Source organism: Haematobia irritans, chromosome 4 (assembly GCF_050003625.1).
Source record: "Haematobia irritans isolate KBUSLIRL chromosome 4, ASM5000362v1, whole genome shotgun sequence".
NCBI classification, from domain to species: Eukaryota; Metazoa; Arthropoda; class Insecta; order Diptera; family Muscidae; genus Haematobia; species Haematobia irritans.
In genome coordinates, this window is record NC_134400.1 from 226,903,072 (window position 1) to 226,924,942 (window position 21,871).

General features: G+C 32.9%; 2 protein-coding genes across 3 annotated transcripts; one reads left to right on the forward strand and one right to left on the reverse strand.

Moving 5' to 3' along the window:
• Positions 1-1,834: 1,834 nt before the first annotated feature.
• Pex10 (peroxisomal biogenesis factor 10) lies at positions 1,835-2,920 on the forward strand. The gene is made up of 2 exons (XM_075307694.1): positions 1,835-2,198; positions 2,258-2,920. The coding sequence occupies exons 1-2, from the start codon at positions 1,926-1,928 to the stop codon at positions 2,888-2,890; spliced, it is 906 nt and encodes a 301-aa protein (XP_075163809.1). The 5' UTR covers positions 1,835-1,925; the 3' UTR covers positions 2,891-2,920.
• Positions 2,921-3,669: 749 nt separating this feature from the next.
• On the reverse strand, positions 3,670-18,919 carry LOC142236466 (choline-phosphate cytidylyltransferase A-like). Of its 2 annotated transcripts, none has more exons than XM_075307690.1 (6): positions 18,687-18,919; positions 13,091-13,669; positions 7,086-7,271; positions 6,888-7,025; positions 6,652-6,814; positions 3,670-4,675 (listed from the first exon to the last, which is right to left on the reverse strand). In XM_075307690.1, exons 2-6 carry the CDS (start codon positions 13,529-13,531, stop codon positions 4,080-4,082), a joined length of 1,524 nt encoding a protein of 507 aa, XP_075163805.1. In that variant the 5' UTR covers positions 13,532-13,669; positions 18,687-18,919; the 3' UTR covers positions 3,670-4,079. The 2 variants fall into 2 exon arrangements, with proteins under 2 accessions (XP_075163805.1, XP_075163806.1); XM_075307691.1 differs by having other exon boundaries at positions 13,091-13,703.
• Positions 18,920-21,871: the final 2,952 nt, after the last annotated feature.

The window sequence follows — 21,871 nt, forward strand, 5'->3', positions numbered from 1 at the left end:
TACCACAGACTCGTAAATGTCACCACAACCATCGCGAACTGTGATGGGGGAAGCATATCAAAAAGTAAAAAATGTACATGAAAGTATTTTGCCACTACTACTGTTAGAAGAGCCATTTTATTTTTTGTGAAACGCCAAGCGCAACCAGCTTGTTATATTTTTTTTTTAAATAAAAACGAAAATAAAGTTCTGAAAACATAGATATTACGCTTAAAATTGTGAAAGGTATATGGTGAACAATTTTCGACTTTCCAAATAGAATAAAGTGATCGTTTTTCAAATATTTTTCCAGGCACGCTGTCTCCATCGAAAATAAACAAACTGGTTGATAGACGCTGCAATATGTAACTTGCTACTTAAAACTCAACATCATTATTTTATGAATGCAAAAAATTATGTTAAATGTGATGAGATAAACCGAAAAATGTTATATTTATAAGAAATTATAAAAGTTTAATCAAATCAATAAACATCTACACAATCGTTTTTTACTTGACCACAATGATTCTTCTACAATTACCTTAAAATGCACTTTTTCTGATAGTTTGCAGGGGTTCTTATTGGCGTCCTTCGAAATTGATCTAAATAGGCACCTAATAATTGCACTGATGAGAAACTTTTTCGTAGTAACTTGGCGTGGCACAACTTCTCAATAGTGACGGCGCTTTTCCGACGAGTTTTTGATGTTGTATACGATTGTTTTCGACGTAGTGGGGATTCTTAGAAGCGCCCCCAAATTCAAAAAATGTTGGCAGGGTAAATGTATATCTCTTTGCAGAAAACTAAGATTATGGATTCTACGTTCTTGAAAACATTAAAAAGCTGACCGATGAAAAAATGGTTGACAATTAACTGGAACAGCTTCAAATAGTTTATAATAATTGGTACGTCAATATGAAAAATTTAATCAACACTTTAGAGAAGTCACTAAATTTAAATCTCTGCAGAAAACTAATTTGCAACAATAAAGAAAACACCATTCGGTTAAAGTTGCCACGATACGATACGTATACGAGAGAATAACTACGAGCTTCCAAATTCTAATTGATTTAAGGTTAAAGAACCAATGAAGTATGGCAGAGGAAGTGGCGAGAGAGCCCTTTTGGGTGATTCCTCTTTCGGTTGGAGCCTAACGTTAATTCCCCTCCATGGTTTAAAGATAGCTCGCTGCAAAGAAATACTATATGCCTGATTAACAGGCTGAGATTTGGCCACAATCAGCTTAAGGCCCACTTGTTCGTCATTAATCTTGCACCAACACACCTATGTGACTCAAGGCATATTAAAGAGGTAAAGTCATGCAATCAGGTGACTAATATCGACATTCATCTTGTCAAAGGCTTTGTTTACGTTTAGTAGGTTTGTTTACATTCTTTGTGTACCTAAATATTGCATTTATTTACATTGTGTTACAATACAACAACACTACACATACACAAAATGTCAACTTAAGTGACCTGTTATTTAGTTTGACTTTCTAAATATCATGGGGTGTACACACGCTTGCTCGTGACTTTACCTTTAATTAATATGCCTTGTATGTGACTGTGGGTTCTCTCAAACTATCGACCATGTTTCGTTTAGATGCAGATTGGTTGATGGCCGACTGAGAATTTCTTTAAGGATCTTTATAGAATTGGCATTACTGCCCGCAACATAGAGGAAATCCTCCGCACCAAGAACATCGAGGCATTTAAGATCTTACAGAGATTCCTCTCTAAAGCTCATATATGTATATGACATTTTATATCCGGGTGAAACTCTTGGTTTCACCCCTCGCATCAGATCAGCTGGAACAAGACAAGTTCGAATGATATGAAAGCAGAGGCGTTCTACCTCGAACGTCAGACGAGAAGAAGATGAAGAGTTTGAACTTTGCCCGTACTATGTAAATAAATAAATGTTTTATTAAATTGGAACTGAAAATGGATTTTCGAAATGCTCGTGCCAGACAACCAGAAATTGTACGCTCAATACAGAAAGACTCAAGATATACAAATGAGCTTTCAGAAGATTTTTCTGATATCTTACGATTGACTGGCCCACGGAATTGGATAAAGTACAATTTGTTAACAAAACTAATAGCCGAAATAACATATCATGGGTTTGCCTCAATAAATAATTTGCAAACACTTGGAGAAGAATACACCGGAATCATACAGGTTGATTCAAACTACAAACAGATTCCTGGCCGACTGGTGAAAGAATTTCTAAATCAAGTTTAAAAAATAAAGACAATAAAACTTTCTCCTTACAGTTGCAGCTGTCGGCAATACTTCTGGAGTTTGGAGGCGATGCTTTGTATTTAAAAGTTTTACAAAAACTTGATAAATACGTGGAGGACCACGAAGATATTTTACCAGAAGCAAAGGAAAAAATTAAATCTGTTATACTTTTTATGTTGGTTTCCCCAACATATATCAAGGCATTGCACAAATCGTTATTTTACTTCAGATCCGACAAGTATCAAATCTCAAAAAGATTAACAGGAATTAATTATGTACTAATCCGTCATTGGTTGCAACCAGAGTTTTCTTTGTATGGTTACAAAATCTTGGGCGTTGTGACATTTTTACAAGTAACATTTTCCGCAGTTTTTGCAGCATTGGAGACATGGAAAGAGCGTGAAAGGAAGCGATATGAAGTGACAAATGCTATGCACCGGTTTATTAAAAAGCAAATTTACACAAAGCAAAATGAAAATGACCGCGATGCTCCAAGTACTTGTATTTTATGTTTAGAACCACGAATGCATACAAGTCTAACATCCTGTGGCCATTTATTTTGTTGGAGTTGTTTGTTAGATTGGTTGGATGAGCGTTTTGAATGTCCCCTATGTAGAGAATCACTGAAGAAGTGTCAGATTGTGCAATTAAAAAACTATAAGTAGATTACAAAATAAATGTTTTCATATAATGAATGACATTCATTTTTTTCATTTTATAGTGGTGTAAAACGTAATACCAAATTAAATATACTCTACCGATTTTGTCGGTAGAGTATATTTTCGAAATAAACTAATTTTCATTCGTTTTTATTTATGTTTGCCTTAATAACATTTATTTAATACTATCGGCATAAAATAAGGTTGGTATTAAGTTCGAGTTTAGCCGCTAAAATCAAAAACACATCTGTAAGAGCAAAATAACATTATAAATTTTTTTGGCAAATTTCTTTCAAAAGAATTATTAAAGAAAACTAACCGTGAAAAATGGCTATTTTAGTGAGGTAATACAAACTTAATATCCACCTTTTGATGAAATCTTCCACTAAAAATCCTTTATGACAACTTTGTGATCGGTTGATTCAGTTTTGTTTGTGTGTCAAAGATAGACACTAAAAAAGAGAAAATACGCTATTTTTTGCCAACGGAGTGGTTTCGGGTTTTGGTGTATATGAAAAGTAAAAGTTGAGTTCATACTTACCGATTTGTTTTAGCATTTAAGCATCTTATTGCATTTTGGTGAGGATTTCACGTTTGATTGCGTGGTGTCGAGCGAAATTTGAAATGACTCGGACTACTACGATGATCCAACCCTAAGATATCGAATCGGTAGATGGGGAGCTATTTCATGAATTTGTCCATATGACCAATCTTCAAACACGGCCTGTCTGCCTACTTTACTTTACTTTACTATTATGTGATGAAAAATAATATTATGTCTCAAATTTGAGATAGCTCAAATTAGGATGTTTTTTATTTATAATAGAAAACGTTTATTCTCTAATCTTGCTGCAAAGAACATTTATTTATCTCTTAAAGATAAAATTAACTGCATAATAAAAAATAATAATTTCAAACTCATCTACTATCATTGGAAACGTATACATAAAATAGATCGAAGTATACGGACTAATGCATATGAATATCTACAAACCTCAAATATAATAGAACTTGCTTAACGCATTAAAGGTGAGGAACTATTAATATACGTATAATGTTTAATTGTAATAAATAATAAATAGGCTTTCCCGTACAAAACATAACAAGAAGCGTAGAGGGTATAGTTTTTGTATATATTTATGCTACATCAAACTTATCTCTGTTCAGTTAAATTGTTTAGCCTAATAAAATGGGTTTAATTGCTTCTACGTTCCACTTCAATATCATCACCGTCTTCGGGAGTATGTTGAGTTAGTTTGTTCAACATTGTGGGGCTGTCCATGACTCTTCGATGGTAAGTACGTCTACCACGAGGAGAATGTTCCCGGTGCATATTTACATCCGAACAGTTGTTGTCGCTTAAATCTCTCTCTGTTACATCTTCCTCCAAAGCCTCTTCATAATCGACGTCGTCATCTTCGTCGTCGTATTCGAGATAATCACCATTAACTGATCCACTGGGACTGCCAGGAGGACTAAGTGCTTGTATTAATTTACCTTTAGATTCATTCCATAAATGATTGAGACGATCCCGTCCAAAAAGCAATAGGAAAGCATCAATGAATTCACGAGATTTCTCTTCCCATTTTGTTATAATGTCTCCTTTAACCTTTGTCAGTTCCCTGCGGCCACGATCTTTAAGCTCATCCATCTTGTTTTGCAAGCGAAACTTCTTTTCCGATAAAAATGATACATTGAGATCTTTTGCTGAGTAGCCACGGGCAAGATTTCGTCGCACATATAAGTCGTAATCTTTAACAATTCTAGCTACAATATCCGAAGTAGATACACCTGTTGAGTAGAGTAACAGCGATAAAAAATTAATCATAAATATATTTTATATGTCCTAGTATTGGCTTCAGCTTAAAACCATACGATGACCAAACTACAAGACTAGTACTTTTCCCTCAGAGGAAATGTATGTTTGTCATAGTCATAGAGACTTCAAGGTGGTTGGATGAAGATCGTTTCGGAACTCCCACAATCCTCATCAGCATCTTCTACTTGCAATGAAACTCAGGCAAATATTACAATAAATTCGTTTAATTCACTAAACCCAATGTGAATTAAACTTGAACCTCCCTAAAAAAGGATTTCGATAGTCGTCTTTGCCATCATAAATTTGCACAAATATATAACTTTTCCTTTGTTCAAATCAAATATCGATTTGATTGCCGTTGGCTGGGTTTATTTTGAGCACTCTCCCTCTTTCTTCATTTCTTTTGTTTTGTTGGTTTCTCTCAAAGACGATAGACTAGGAAGATGTGAAATGGAGTGTGCATGTGTTAGTATCAGAAACCAAAGATTAATATCATACTTGTAGGAAAAGCGCACCGAACTTATTGGTTTAATGCCGACAATTTTTATTTTCTTAAAACTACACGCAACATTTCTGTGTCGATTGCACTAAATTGTTAATAAAATATTTCGAATGCAAAATGAAAAGAGAAACCGAAAAAAGTTGCAAAATCTTTGGTTTTTCGGCGAAAAAGAATAACAATAAGTCATTTCACATCTTCCTATTCTATCATTTTTGGTTTCTCTTCAATCCTTATTATTGTTTTGATTTCAGGTTAAAACCATATGTTGATTGAACTACAAGATTAGCTTAACAAGAATAGAAATATCGCTATAATTAACGATTTTTTACATTTGGATTATTTATGCTATTATTTATTGGGGTGTACGATTCGGATGAAATTTAACAAAGTGTATAGGAAAACTGTGTCAACCCCAGGACCGGTACAGGACTAGTCCCTGGTGTGTATGGACTAGCCCCAATTTTGATCAAAACGCATAGAGGGGACCTGCCACTTACACATGGGTTTATTATTGACGGGGTAGATTTACAATTTAGGGCACGACTTGGACTCATTCCAAATGACACGTCCTGGCACAACTCAGTACTGCTAGTGACATTTCTGATTGATTCAAAGCTAAGTGGAATGTGAAACGCCGTTCGAACTCGGCTATAAAAAGTAGGTCTCTTGTCATTGAGTTAAACATAGAATCGGTTAGAACTCAGTGATAAGATAGAAGTTCACCACTGTGGTATCACAATAGACAGACTAGTCTAAGCGAGCCTACCTAACCTATACTACACAATATAAAGCCCATTTTACTTGTTTTGTCCTTATTCTCATTATCGTAAGTCATTTGAAGTCAGTTCGGTCAACATCGTTTTTTATCGCCGTGTTGCCCGACTTACCACCACAATACTTTGAACACCTCCCATGTTATAGCATGCCCGCATAACACACAAAGCGCCAAGTGTTCAATCCCAGTTCCAACCAAACACCAAATAGTTCTTTAGATATTTCTGAGCGTTTCATATCTTCTCTAAGGGATAACACCGCAATATGAAACTCTCGTCATTGGACTAAACATAGGATCGGGCAGCACTCATTGACAAAAGAGAATTCACTATTTGTATCACAATCAATTAAATAGTCTATGTGAGGCAAACTATACCAGTCCTAACAAACCCATAACATGTCCTAACAAACCCATAACAATAACATGGAGGGCAAACACTGCACAATATTACAATAACAACAATATAAAACTGAAGGTCTTACATAGACAATACTAAAAATAATAATAAATCATTATCTCTAAGTTTTCTTATGTTCATGTGGAATCAAGGAATTATTGGACCTTGTCAATACCTAATTCTCTTTTAAGAAAATTCTCACGAAATTCAGTGAGTGAATATTTAGGGTTTACACTAAGGAGAAAAAATTTTCTATTACACAACTTAAACTCACCTTCTGTTCTTTCGGTTGCAACAAACATGCCCTTAGCCTTTAACCATCCATAGATGTCATCAGTACCCTCTCCGGTATAAGGAATGTCATCATGTGCCACGAAATCAATTTTATTGGCAGTTATAAACTCATCACACAAAGTCCAAGGTGCATCCGCGATAATCTGTTCAATTAATAATATTATAAAACAGAATATTTTGTTTTACATTTAATTATTTTATATGTGACAGACGCACCTCATCCACATAGCGACAATGTCGCACACCCTCGTAGCGCTCGAAATCGTTCATAACTGTCCTCCCTTTCATCTCGTGCGTCAGTTCATCATTGCATATTCCAACAATTAAATAAACATTAGGAAATATATTTTTGGCCTAAAAACACCAAAGCTTTCTATATATTTCTGAGAACATGGATCACATAGAAATACACACCTGCATTAATTGCCTTGCATGGCCCTGGTGGAACAGATCATAGATGCCATCCGCATAAACTCGAACCCGTCTATTTGCATTGCCACTCCGAGCCATTTGGTATGTTATTTTCTGAGTATAGTCACAACGTTCTCGTTCACATACTGCTTCTTCATCAGTTGAAAAGGGAGCCGGTTTGCAGATGGTCTACAATTGTATAAATTAAAATTAATTGGATCAAATACAATATGTTGGATCAAATATATTATAAATTAAAATTGATACCATCCTTAAAAAATACTCTTTTTTTTACACTAACTACGAAGTAAATGCCTTATGCTCCAAGAAAAAAACTATTAATAAATTTGTAATAAAACTCTTCATTTTATTGGTTTTATCAGTGTTTTCCTGTGTATGTAGGTATGCGGGTTCTTATTTATAAAATGGAAATTCGATTCCGTTATGATTGTAGCCTCGTATAATATATTTAGTTGGAATTATTTTCCCATTTACAGCCATTTCATGTAGCTTCGTTAGGCTTTAACTGTCGGTTAACAAAAACAAAATCGCTTAATTTTAACAGAAACATTTTTACCAGTTCCTGATTTCTATTTATGAGTTTCTTAAGAATTTTATATCAAAACAAAACTTTATATTCCAAAATTCAGGGAAGTAGGATAGAATTTTAAATTCATATGCGCTCAAGTTTTAACATACGTAGATCGCTCTATATGATACTAAATCAGAATAAGGAGTGAGGCTTGACAAAAAGGTATTGAAAAAAAGATGTTTGATACGGCAAAAAAATTTCAGGAAAATATCGTGATTACAACAGATATCACAGGTTCGTCTTATAATTTTAACCTATGATCTTTAATAGCACAGTGGAAGTGCGTTAGGCTTGTATGACGAGTGTGTCGGATACGATTCCCGGCCGGGGTGGTACTGACAAAAAAATTGCATACATCCTGTGATAATCGCCTGCGTTCAAGCCGGGGCGAAGTCAGGATGAACTTAATCATTATTACATCAGCTTTTTCAAGTGGCTACCACAACAGTTTTACCATAATCAGTAATATATAATTTATATAGTTGGAACCGTGTGTTAAAAATAAAATTCATAACTTATTTATTTTTTATTGAATTTAAAACTTATTTATATTTTATTTCACAGTATTTTAAGGTACGTCTATGGTAGTAACTGCAGGCGTAATTATATGTATTTCACGCATCAATTATTTGGCTAAAGATACAGCCAAATACGACTTCCTAAGTATAAGATGCCTTTGTTTTTTCTTTAGCATTGTTTCATAATGGTGAACCCGCTTACCTCCAATGTTTTAATTTATTAAATTCTACTCGTAATACGCAAATTCTGATAGAATCTTTCTCACACCTTGTTTTGGAAAGATCATTCATATGATTCCCTCCGATTATAAGAACTTTTGTGTATTCTACTCGTAATACGCAAATTCTGATAGAATCTTTCTCACACCTTGTTTTGGAAAGATCATTCATATGATTCCCTCCGATTATAAGAACTTTTGTGTAAGTTTTAAAAAGGAAAACCATTCAGTATTTTTGTGATTAGGGAAAGAAATGTGCGTGTAGTTTATCACCTATTAAGAATATTGTATTCACATTAGTTTTAAGTATTTTTTTTTTTGCATATTTGTTAATACTTTAGTTTTGGAGTTCAAAGCTATCAATGTATGGTCCAAGAGGACTTAATTGATTAAATAAATGTTTGAATTGAAAATTGAAATATTAATGCGCTTGTTACGATAATGTATTATAAGTCTCATTACTAGCTTTTTATGTTAGTAATGTTGACTTACCCCTCTCTCCCTAGAGTAGTTTATATTCATCATGGGTCTGTTGCTTTTTATTTTAAAAATTTCAAGCAATTTTTTGTCATTAAATTAATGTATTATTATATTTCTTCACTACATCCATTTGTTTTCACAAATGGCCGCAGCATCCATGATATGAGAAATAGAATTTTCAAAAAGAATGTTGCCCTCGATATTGATGCCTGTTCCCCTATCTCATACAAAAGCTTTCTTTCGTATGTCAAACGAAAGAAAATTATTAGAAGAACTATTTCGAAAGGCTAGTAGTCACTTCGTACTTTTCTGTCGAATGTTTTAAAAATTTGAATAAATTTTTAGGTAAAAAATTAAAAAAACTCTTAATTTTTTCTTTGAAAATTAATGTACTCCCATACAAAAGAGACGAAGACAAAAATAGAAAAACCTAAATTGATTTGACTTTGAGTTATTGCTTTTCTTTCGAATGTGTTTTCGTACAATTTACCGGCATGAATTCTCAAAACACACCTAAATACCTCCGTCACCTATGTAACAAAAAAAAAATAAAATGTAGCTTTTACTAATGACACAAATGATTGTGCTGACGAATTCTTGTTTTGTTTTCTGTCAAATATTTGCCCAGTGTAACCGTACCGTAAACCATTAATTCACTGAAATATTATATTTTATATAATTACATATTCTTTAAAATCCATATATAAAGGCAGTGTTCTTATGGTGTGTGCCATGTTTTGGAAGTAGCTTGTGGAATTCAAATAATATAAAAACACACAAAATATTTTTGAGTACAGTTTTTGCTGTGATATAAACGTATTGAGATATGATATTTTTTAATTTATAAAACAAGATTTTAGAACTGAGCACGGGTGCAAACGTTGATTCTTGTTCCGATCCCTACCGATAACTGACTTACTACGATATTGCAAATTTATTTTACTTCGGACACAGTGTGACTTATTTCAATGTGTTTGTGATTCCAATAACTGTGGCGATGTTCTCACAAATAATTGAGTTCTTCTCTAGTTTTGTGTCAATTAAAAGAAATTAGTCTTGTTAAGAACAGCGAACATTAGGGCGAATCGTCTCAATCCATAGTAATTTTATTTTATGAATTGCTAGTTTGATCTGTATACTATTCAGGAAAAGTAAAAAATACCAAACACGTCTTTTTTTACGTCTTCAAAAGACACGTTTATATATATGGCAGATGTAAGATAATTACTTTACAAAAGCAAATGACAGTTGAAATCTTGTTAAAGTGGGTTTTGGAAATGTAATGTGAATGAGGTATTATCCATGCAGACGAATATTTAAAATTTGCATCAAGATGTTCATACTGCATAAAGTATCATGAGATCCACCCTCTAAAAATGGTTTTCCCCTGTGGTTATCTCCCCCAAGTAATGCTGGTGAAATTTCTTAGTTTCAAAGTTATTTCACATATAGCGTGACACGATGTTCGGTTTCACCAATAAAAAGTAGGGTATTATTATTGAGCTTAACCGTCCATTGACAAGAGAGAAATTCGCTCAATAGGCTAATTGGTATAGGTATAGTTGATATCTGTTGCTACTAATCAGAGCGGATCATAAAGGCGCCTGAGATGATGAGTAAGGTGGAAAATACGAAGTCGAATAAAAATTCATAATTAATCATATTAGAGTATGAGTATTTGAGTATTCTTAAATATTTGTCATGTATATTTTCAGCGTCAAGTTTCATAAAAAATGACCAAAACAAAAAAGTCGTTTGCAAATTGAGCACCTCAACTGTGTTCTTTTATTAAATGGTATCAACATTATGCTTCCAAAATCCACTCTAAATAGATTTCAAGTGTTATTTGCCTATAAAAACGTGATTTCAAATTTCGACAAATGTGGATTTAGGTCTAATGTGTAGAGCCTATGAAGTTATTACATATTAACAAAAAAGTTATTCTACAAAAAACTTGCACGTTGAAAGTACAGCATGAATTACTCCTTATTCGCATTTGAGAGACAATATTATTATCGGGACGATTTGGGGAGATACATATGTATGGAAGATAAACAATATGTTAAAAATATCCTTACTATATCTGTATTTAAAAAAATTGGAAGTTAAAAAGATATGGGTGTTATATCCAAAGGCCGGTATTAAGTTGCCATTTTCGCACTAAAACAACCATTTTTCGCTTTATAGAAAATAAACTTGTTTGTTGCATTGGATCATTCCCCATCAAGTTATAATAAAATTTTCAACAAAAAAATATAATTTGAATCTGTTTTTGCAGATTCGAACTAAATACCCCTTAAATCTGAAGCGATATGATATTTTTCACGTCAGTGAGGTATCGCATAATATTACTTTTCGATATCGTCTCGATGTCATCATACTCACAGTCGTCATCTGGAGCATGAACCATATCTTCAGCTTTTCTTTAGTGTATATTGAAATTAACGGTTTGATTTCTCCCGATTAATAATTGCGACCTGCACTCAAAAAAAGGTGCGAAGTTTATTTTTGTTTTTTTTTTTTTTATTTTTTATTATGTTTTATAGTATAGTATGACAAAGTTTCCTTAAATCGAATAATTTCCCATTTGCTTTTTTGCAATTTTTGAGTGTCTATAAAGCCAATATTCCTAAAAAATAAAAATTTTCCATATCAGTGTTATTCGCACTCTTTTGCATTTTATATGACCACGTTCGTATCACATATGTCAGATGTAGATGTACGAATGTAGACCATCATGCATTCAGTAGATTTTCGTAATATGTGTATATATACATAAAGGGTGGCTCATATGTAATTCAGGAAAGTAAAGCATAAAACTTTTTTTAATTAAGTTTAACATCAAAATTAAAAATAATATCAAATTTTAGAATCAGTTTAAATTTGTCCGAATTGGCTACCTTTGGCCTTCAAACGGCGGACAAAGCTATGACACGAAAGTAGCTCTGCGGTATTTTGGTTCTTTCCAGGAGAATGTCCATAGTGAAATGATCCGTCATTTTGGTATTTTTTAGTGCTAACCTTACTCTCCCAAATGCCCCATACGTAAAAGTTCATAGGATTGAGATTCAGAGATTTTGGTGGCTACTGTGCGGTACAATGAAGTGAAGACCCTTCCTTTTAAGCCATTCTTAGATATTCCTTCTTGTTTGAATGTCCACGGTTTGCGGCAGGAATGTTTGGCCGATCATTTTGTTTGTTCACAAATCATGGCGGAAAACCCAATTCCAGCCACTATCACGGTAATGAGCAATGGTACAAGAAGACATTAAAATGCTGGAGGGCTCTCTCGATAGCCACTTGTGGTTTTTCAGCTAATAAAAAATAATCAAAGTAGCACTCACGAATCCCATCAATAATAACCTTTTTTCGGAATGCATTAGATCAAAATGCTTTTGTAAGCTTATAAAAAAAAATAATGAACTGCCTCTGGAATAAAGCGGGTTAGAAATTAAGCAAACTGATGTTGGTTGCTACCACCCTGTACATATGTACAAAAACGACATGCGAAAGTGAAATTTGGCGGCAATATACAATACGTATCAAGTTTCATTAATGGATTCCAATCAATCCATGCAACTGATTGAGTTATTAAAATTTATTAAAACGAACATATCCAAACTCTTTAAGTAATTGACGATAGACGATAGAATTGCTCCGTTAAATGAAGAAAAACGGCATACAATTTGACCAATCAATTTAAAGTTTAGACAAAGCAATGCAAATGTATATTTAAGAATGAAAAAGAGAATGGGTTGTGGTACTACTTAAAGTAATGCACAACGAAATTGGTCTGTCGGAAAATATGCAGGTAAAAATATTTGTAAGTACGACTCTTAAGATATGGCCCGAGGATAGAATATATTAAATAGTTATAACTCGCTCCTGAACCCAGCAATTCCAATTGAATGTCCAAAATAGGTCATTCGCCCCATACCACTGGGCATCTATTCGCATGCCTTGTCAAATCTACAGACCTTATACCTGAACCTCTTTGGGGTTGGGGATGTCAACTAAATGTCTTAATAATAAAAATGTGTTATTTATTCATCTTACTATACCTATACGTGATACAACAACCGAGACAATTTGTCTCATTTCGAACAAAACTGGGCAATTGTGTAACCCGTGCAAATGTGAGGAATGTATTTACATGACAATATAACACATACATACACATTAACGAATAATGAAACTCACCTGAATATCTGAAGAACCGCTACTGACGCTTGGTAGATTTTGCAAAGATATTGGAGGTACATATTTCTTTTTGATGGGGCTACTGGATGCGTCTCCTGATGATATTATTGTATGTACAACACCATCGCTTCCAGATTCTTCGATTTCATGTTGGGAAATTGTGCGAGTATAATCTTTTATTGTGGAAAAATGACTTTCCGAAGAGGTTAAATCTTCAGCAGCTGCAGGAGGCTTCATTGATTTGGTTTTTTGTTGTGCTTCAGCGCTAACTTCAGTAGATTCAGATGCAATATTTATGGACGCCGTTGTTAAAGCTGTTTCGTACGAACGTTTACGAGTTACAGGTGCCGAGCTGTTTGCTGAACTTGATTTAGTACCATTAACTGCTGGGGGATTGTGTGTTGATATAGTATTATTTGAAATTATTGAAGATGATGCCATTTCAATGCGTTCTGGAATAACGGAACTAAAAAATGCTGCTAACAAACGGAGCACACGAACTCAATAATATTTCGACTTCTTCAGACAATCTTGCAAAGCTCGAAAAATAGCCAAGAAACATCTAGAGTTTAATATTTTCTGTAAACAGTAGACGTTAGGGTTAAAAAGGCAACTGTATAAAAAAAATGTAAAAGGAAAAATCTTTAATAAGTCTCACAAACATTAATTGGGATTTTGATCGTTTAATTTCTTATGATAGCCTGATGATTAATATAGCCGGTAAAACTGTCGTTGTGTCCGCAAAACCAGTTAAATTATATATTGCAGTAAATTATTAACTGGAAACAAGGAATTATATAGGCTGCTTTGCTTTTGACGTTAAAAACATTTACCATTTTTTAACAATTATTTAATTTCTCACTTTAATAATCTGGATTTGGTTTGTCACTCAAATATTGTTAATACCGCTTGAAACATTTGTTATTCTGTTCAAATATCAACACACATTAGCATATAGACACATAAACACACATAGCCATTCATAAAAATTCAAGTAAACAAATAGGTACGTCACAAAACATAATTTCAAACAACGGCACATGAATGAATCGCTGTTATCTCAAAATTGGCACATGGTAAGTTTTTATGGCAACTCTCCACATTTAAAAATAATGCGTCATAGAAATGATTACAGTTTTGAATAGAAAATGTTTTGACATAAAGGTGGGTATTAAGTTCGAGTTTAGTCGCTAAAATCGTCATTTTTCACGATTACTTTTCTTTATTAATCCATTTTATGGAATACAAACTTTGTGAAAATGTGCTTTGGGCTATCCCCCATCAAATTATAATGAAATCTGCAACAAATATGTATAATTTTCTCTTTTTTACTGATTTAGTTTTCACTTTAAGGCCGGTATGCACCTCTAGCGAAAAATTTTATTCCCATAAGAAATGCATTGCTATTTATGCTAACGAAATTTTCGGTAGCGTTCAATTTCGTAAGCTGGTACGCACCTCTAATGAAAATAACAGGGTTGTCAAAAGCATATTTTGGCAGCAAACATTTAATTTATTACAATCATTGTGTGCGTAAAAGTTTTAAAAGGTCTGTAAATAATAAACAATTTATTTGAGGAATATTTGGAACATATATTAACAATTTTTAAAAGCGATTAGCTGGTTTAAAATTTCTGTACACAGCCCTGTTTTTTTTTTGTTCTAGACTTAAATAAATTTTTGCTACCGAAAATTTCGCTAGAGGTGCATACCGGCCTTTAGTGAAAAAATTACGATTTTAAGGTGGGTATTAAGTTCGAGTTTAGCCGCTAAATCGTCATGTTTTCACGATTACTTTTATTTAATAATCCATTTTAAGGAATATAAATTTTGTGAAAATTTGCTTTGGGATATTCCCCATCAAGTTATAATGAAATCTGCGACAAATATGTATAATTTTATGACGTTTTTTACTCATTTAGTTTTCACTTTAGTGAAAATTAGCGGCTAAACTCGAACTTAATACCCACCATTAGCGGCTAAACTCGAACTTAATACTCACCTTAATATATAAATTTACTTTAGTTCTTACACGACTTATGGCCAAATTTCTTGACGATTATTTAATGAAATTTTCAACTGTACTACGGTTTAAAAATCAAAATGGCGGTCTTTATTAATATTTTAAATAAAAACTAATATGATAGTCAAATTGATAATCAACATTGCAGTTTTAATTTTAAAATCTATAGTTTTTTTTTTGTTCTAGACTTAAATAAATTTTTGCTACCGAAAATTTCGCTAGAGGTGCATACCGGCCTTTAGTGAAAAAATTACGATTTTAGCGGCTAAACTCGAACTTAATACTCACCTTAATATATAAATTTACTTTAGTTCTTACACGACTTATGGCCAAATTTCTTGACGATTATTTAATGAAATTTTCAACTGTACTACGGTTTAAAAATCAAAATGGCGGTCTTTATTAATATTTTAAATAAAAACTAATATGATAGTCAAATTGATAATCAACATTGCAGTTTTAATTTTAAAATCTATAGTGATATTTGACAAGAAATTGAATCTGAAAACGGTTATTTTTTATTTATTTATTTTTATATGTTACTAAGCCTTACATAGGCCTTATATAGTTATTTAAAACAACATGTTAAATACTACTCAAAACAATTCTCTTAATTCTAACATTAATATACTAACAACATTTTGTTAGAGTGCTTCAAACAGAAAAATATCAACCCATCCATCAACGCATGGATTAACGCATGATATGTAACTCAACCTTAAGCATTGTTTAAACGCCGAATAACGCAATTTATTTTCTTGTTTTATTTTTTCGTCATATTTCATTACATTTTGTTATGTTTAAATTTTTTTTGTTTATCGCAAGTTTTATTGTTAAATTATGTTCGCTTTACTTTTTTATTATGTTTTTCTTTTTATATCTAATTAATGTTATCAATCCTTATTTTGTTTTATGGTATCCTAAATATTTTGTTTAATCATCTTGAATCACATACTGTGTTTATGAGATTGTAATCTTTTGTATGTGAAACTATAAACAAACTTGAAACTTGAAAATATGGTTCTCATAATTGGCGGTAAGAATTACTTCTATTATGCTTGCGAACCGTTACATATTACAACGTGGCGGCTGACATTGTTGTTTTTGTAATGCTGAGAGTACCATATAAAATATACATTACAGGTGACTATAAAGAGATCATCAAAACGTCAAATATTGTTGACATTTGAAACGTCAAAACATATTGTTGACATTGAAATTAGAAATATCGGAAATAACTCAAATACAAGGAATAAATACGTAGATATCCTGTTACAAGTTGGTAATCGGGCTGCCACTTTAACCTAACCTAACCTTTATCACAATGGACTGAATAGTCTAAGTGAGCCTGAATCTTAATCGGGCTGCCACTTTAACCTACAAGTTGGTAAATTGTGAAAATGGCCAAAAATCTTGCACAGAGTTGAATATGTTTCACTCTAAATGTATTTTCAATTCAATTTCCATTTATATCGTAATACAAAGCCAATGAGGCCAAATAAAAAAATGTATTACATGACTAAAGCCAAAGTAAAGATACATAAAATAATAAGTGTGTAAATTTAATTTAATTTATTTCCATAACATTAATAAGCATTTCTCATGCGTGATACAGATTTCAAAAATTTTTTGCATTTGTTTATTTACTTTTTGCTGACATTGAGATGAGCTGTATATTTTTGTTGTTATTTTTGGGCTAGTGAGGCTATCTTACAAATAATTGTACCATGGTTAACAGAGATTTATTCTACCTGGTAAAAGTTTTGTAGTTGAAATTATATGTTTGCGTCGATTTCAATATTTAATATACCTTTCCATAGGAGTACCTATGCAAATCATGGGCCACTTTTGATAGCACCTAAATAATTTAATAAATTAAATAACTTACATGATTTGGACTTTGTCCTTAAATAATTTTAACTCTACTTTAGATTTCATTACTTGTAATTCTACTATTATGGTATGGTTCTAAGTAAGTAAGTAAATAAATAAATATAAGCAATATGATAATACTCGGGCAAATAATTACGTTTTCCATATGATCTTATCCATAAATTGTTACATCAAATTAGAGCGCTTTAACCATGGAAATGTAATACCTCGGACTCGACAAATTGTACTGATGTGCTAATATGAGCATTATCAGAGATTTGTTGAAAAGACTGTGTGGAGACAAATGCCCATGTTCCCAAATCCACTTCCAGGTGAGTGTGAATAAATTCCACGATTTTCGTGTCCTACAATCCACTTTCACCGGAATTTTCGTGAAATCAATTCACTTGCAAAAGTTTTGGTGAAAGTTGAATTATGTCCAAGACGGGTGTATTTCCGGTTTAAAAAGTACTCGCGTAAAAAATTTGAAATGTTTTATATTTAATACATAAGTTTTATTAAAACTGCGTCATTTTTAATTAAAAAATAATAAATTATAATAAGTCTATTGATTTATTTTGATTTCCGCCTTAGTGAATTTTTGGGTGATTCGTGCAACCCAGCTGTTTACAGAAAAGTTCAAAAAAGAGCGTGGAATTAAGAACACCAAATTTTCACGTTCGTGGATTTGACGTGAATAGTGGAAGTGGAATTGAAGTGGATATTAGAACATGGGTGAAGGACGACTTATATGGTGTTCTCACCAAGCATGTTTTGGGGTTTGAAATGTTTTCCCCTTATAAGCACTTCAAAACGAGTCGTTTTCGCCGTACTAAAAAACAAGTTCAAAACACAAGTTTTTCTGCAAAACACGTCAATTTTAGAATGTGAACCCACCTAATTTGGAATAAAACCCGAATAACATACCCTATTCAAAATATATGTCAAAATAAAAAAACGAATGAGGAAAACGAGTTGGTGGGAACATAGGATTAAGGAGCATTGTACCCTTAAACGCCATACACGCATTACGAACAAAATCACCTTTTTTGACATTTGAAATCTTGAAAGGCGATTTGCACATATAAGCGAAATTTTGAGCATAGTGTGATCGTAATTATGTTGGATCAACAATATCTACATTATTTATGTATGATTATATATTTTTTGATAGATGGTCATTTGCTGTGATTCGTCATAATAAACTAAAAACTTTGAGTTAGTAATACTATCGGAAATAATTACGTATGGCATGGACCAAAATAGATATCCGATTTTATTGTAACCAATGGATCTTTGGCCCCATAGTGCATGTGCGTATGTATTTATTTACTATCACACCCACTCTCAAGGGGAATTAGATCAGGTGAGCGTTAACAGCTGTCCACTAATTTCGTAGGAATCTATGAAGTACGATCATATATTTTACTGTGGGAGATAACATAATATAAATGTAAATATTAAGATGATAATGTAAAAATATTTCTTGAAGAATTTATGAAAAGTACACGTCTGTTGAATTAATCAAACTGTCACGTCATCTAACTCATAAGAGGTTACATGAGAGCTAGCAAGTCGTGCAGAATTTCGAGAAGAGAAAAGCAGACAAAACATTTAGAAATAAAAATATTACAAAAAAACACATTACAGAATATAGCCATTTATAGTGTTATACAAGCAAACAACTATATATTCTTTTACCTTAACAGATTCAATCGTTCTATTTTAGCCAGGAATCGATTTATGTATGTACGCCAGTTGAAGAAAGATTACTTATTTATAAATATCATACGATTTGGCATATATGGATAGATTGGTTCGTCTTTATACACAATTTGACAATAAAAAGGTCTTTTTCCTGATTATTTTCCACTTTCCAAATGAAATACACTCTCTCACTTTTATTGGACCTAACAACTTGTAAAATTAATCACATACGAAACAGTGGTGGGTATTTTTAATCAAAGGTACTTTTTTTAGTAAATCAATCATATATGTGTTGGAAGGTACATTATCTATATGTGTTGGAAGGTACATTTTCTAAATTAAAAATCAATAAACACTAACGTTTAAAAAATGTTAAAATTCAACAATTTTTCAAACATTCTTCCAAGTGAAGATAGACATTACCCTCAACAGTAGAATTCAACACATTAGCAACAAATTATCAACTGTAATCCTCAATTTGTTTAATATCCCACCCGACCAAAGTGCCGAGAAATGGCGAAGGTTCGCTAAAGCGAACATTTTTCGAAATAATTTAAAGCGCACATTATTCGAGAAAAGTTCGATAATAGAAAAATTTCGAACGTTCGTTGGTTCGAAGTAATAACGAATATTTTTCGACTTATTTGTTGGTGTTCCGCCATGTTTGTTTTTGACAAAGACAGAGATAAAAAAGTAATTTCAGTTTAAGAAATTGTTAAGTGCGGGTGAAGTGTCTTAGCGAATCTAAAAGAGGTAAGTAATTTATTTATATATCTTTAAAAAAACTATCAATTTTCTTTCTTGTTTAATTTGCAGATGTATCCAGGAAAACGTTACTCATTGACTATAGTCCTTTTCAATGGCATAGCCACGACCGGCTTAATAAGAAATTCCGCGCAAAGAAGTCAATGCAATGCCTTAAATGACTTTAAATATATACTCCCAAATGTAAATATTTTAAGTATTTTGTTCGCAACACTAATATCTATATTATTTTGTATTATAATTATCTATATTGTGTTATAATAAAATGAAAACAAACTTGAAAATTTTCTTTTACTACACAACTTATAATGGGAACAAAATGGGAATAAAACAGTATAGAAAATCTTCGAAAGCGGAATGATATCGAATACGAAAACGAATTCGAAATAGATACGTTAACGATCAATTATAGATATCGCGAAACCTTCTTTAACGAATCACTAGCAAGCCTTCGAAAACGAAGAGTTTGCTGGCAGTAACAGCACGACAGATGAACGTTTTTCGAAATTTTTTCGAACCGTTCTCGATATCGTTTTCGATAGTTTTATTCGAGAAAAAACCGAGAATATTTCTATATCGAATACGATAACGAACGTTGTGGTCAGGTGGGATGTTATTTAATTCCTATTGTTGGAAGTCTATCCCCTGCCCCTGCATTGCAAAGTTCGATTTCACCCCCATCGCTACAGCAGACTGGTACCCTGCCAACATTTTTTGAATTTGACGGCGCTTCGGAGAATCCCCACCACGTCGTAAACTGTCATATACGATATCCAAAACTCCTCGCAAAAGTGCCATCACTATTGAGAAATTGTACCACTCCTATTTACTACAAAAAGTATCGCATGAGTGCAGTTCTTAGGTGCCTTTTTAGATAAATTTAGAACGACGCCAATAAGAGTCCCTTCAAACTGTCAGAAAAAGTTAATTTTATGATAGTTGTGAAGGAATAACCACAATGGTCATGTAAAACACGATTGTTTAGATGTTTATTAATTTGATTGACCATTTATAAATTATTATAAACATAACATTTATACAACAATCACATCACATTTAACATAATTTTTTTGCATTAATAAAAGAATGATGTTGAGTTATGCGCTTTACAGACTATAGGCCGGTACTATGTTCGGTTTTCGCGTTGAAACTCCATACAAAACCAAAAAATGCGAAAAATTTGCGAAATTTTTTCCATTTGTGATACTTTGTTTTTTCGTGTTGAAAAACTGACGTTTATAGCACGGCGCCATTTGCAATGTGAATTAAGAAATAATTTATTTATTAAAAACTATTTGTGCGGGTTTTTAAATCAAACACGGACCATATTTTTGTTCCGAAACTATACAAAGGATCAAAGGAATAGCAGATCAATTGCCCAAGGAAAAATAAAATGTTATTTTGTAAAAACAAGCAACAACCACCAACTTAATCCAATATTGCTCCCTGTAAAATAGCGCTCCAAGCTACCTAAAAAACGCCGCTTTCTATGTGCGAAATAATGGTTTCCATAAAAATTTTTCGCAAGAATGAACATAGTACCGGCCTTATCAGACGGACGGAATGTCGGTGTTTGTAAAGAATCTTAAGGGCACCTTATACCGTTGGATAAACCCTGTGACACAACACGTTGCGGCCACAAATCCGCTAGTATAAGGTCATGTTCACGTGTTTCGGGGACTTGTTGGGAAAAAATCAAAACAACTTTGATTTTTTCTGGTTGGGTGGCACAAATCATTGGGTGTAAGGGGATGTTCGCCAAACATTATCAAAAACAAATTAATTTTCACAATAAAAACAGGCATTTCTGCAATGAAATTAACGAGGGATCGTCAATTCTGGCTAGAAATTGAAAAAATATATAATTCTAAACAAGAATTGTGGCAAAAAGGTAGAAAAACTCCACTTCTAATTAGTGGAAAACCAGGCGAGAAGTATTTTGAAATCCATCAAATAATTTGTAATTTATGAAATGTGGAATACTTCCGGAATCATAAGCGTAGTAATGCCTCTGGGGGGAGGGCTTAGCCCCCTCCAGAAAAAAATTAGCCCTCCCCCTAGAATGTGAAAACTTATATATGATTTTCCATTATATATTGTTACTGTAGTATAGATAGGGGGCTATAGCCCCCCTGGTTAAAAATGCCTAGATACGGCAATGTTCTTTCATTTGTTCAGTAAAAAATGCCTTTACCCATAACTCTTCATACATCTTCATTGTTTATGTTTATGCTTCATCTTATTTTTCCACGTTGTCATCATATTTGTTCGAGCAGTGTAAGGGCAAATCTTGAAAGAATACACAACAAATAGATGAACCTCTGCCGTAGGGTTTATCCGACCGTCTAAGGTCCGCTTTACAGTGTGTCGGATCGATACGACTTATCGGCGATGACTAAATAATCTGTAAATGT

Coding starts and splice junctions, on each gene's coding strand:
- Pex10 (XM_075307694.1), top strand. CDS start 1,926: ATGGATTTTCGAAATGCTCGTGCCAGACAACCAGAAATTGTACGCTCA. Junction 2,199..2,257: donor AACAGATTCCTGGCCGACTG/GTGAAAGAATTT, acceptor TTCTCCTTACAG/TTGCAGCTGTCGGCAATACT.
- LOC142236466 (XM_075307690.1), bottom strand. CDS start 13,531: ATGGCATCATCTTCAATAATTTCAAATAATACTATATCAACACACAAT. Junction 7,272..13,090: donor GCGGTTCTTCAGATATTCAG/GTGAGTTTCATT, acceptor ATACAATTGTAG/ACCATCTGCAAACCGGCTCC. Junction 7,026..7,085: donor ATGCAAGGCAATTAATGCAG/GTGTGTATTTCT, acceptor TGGTGTTTTTAG/GCCAAAAATATATTTCCTAA.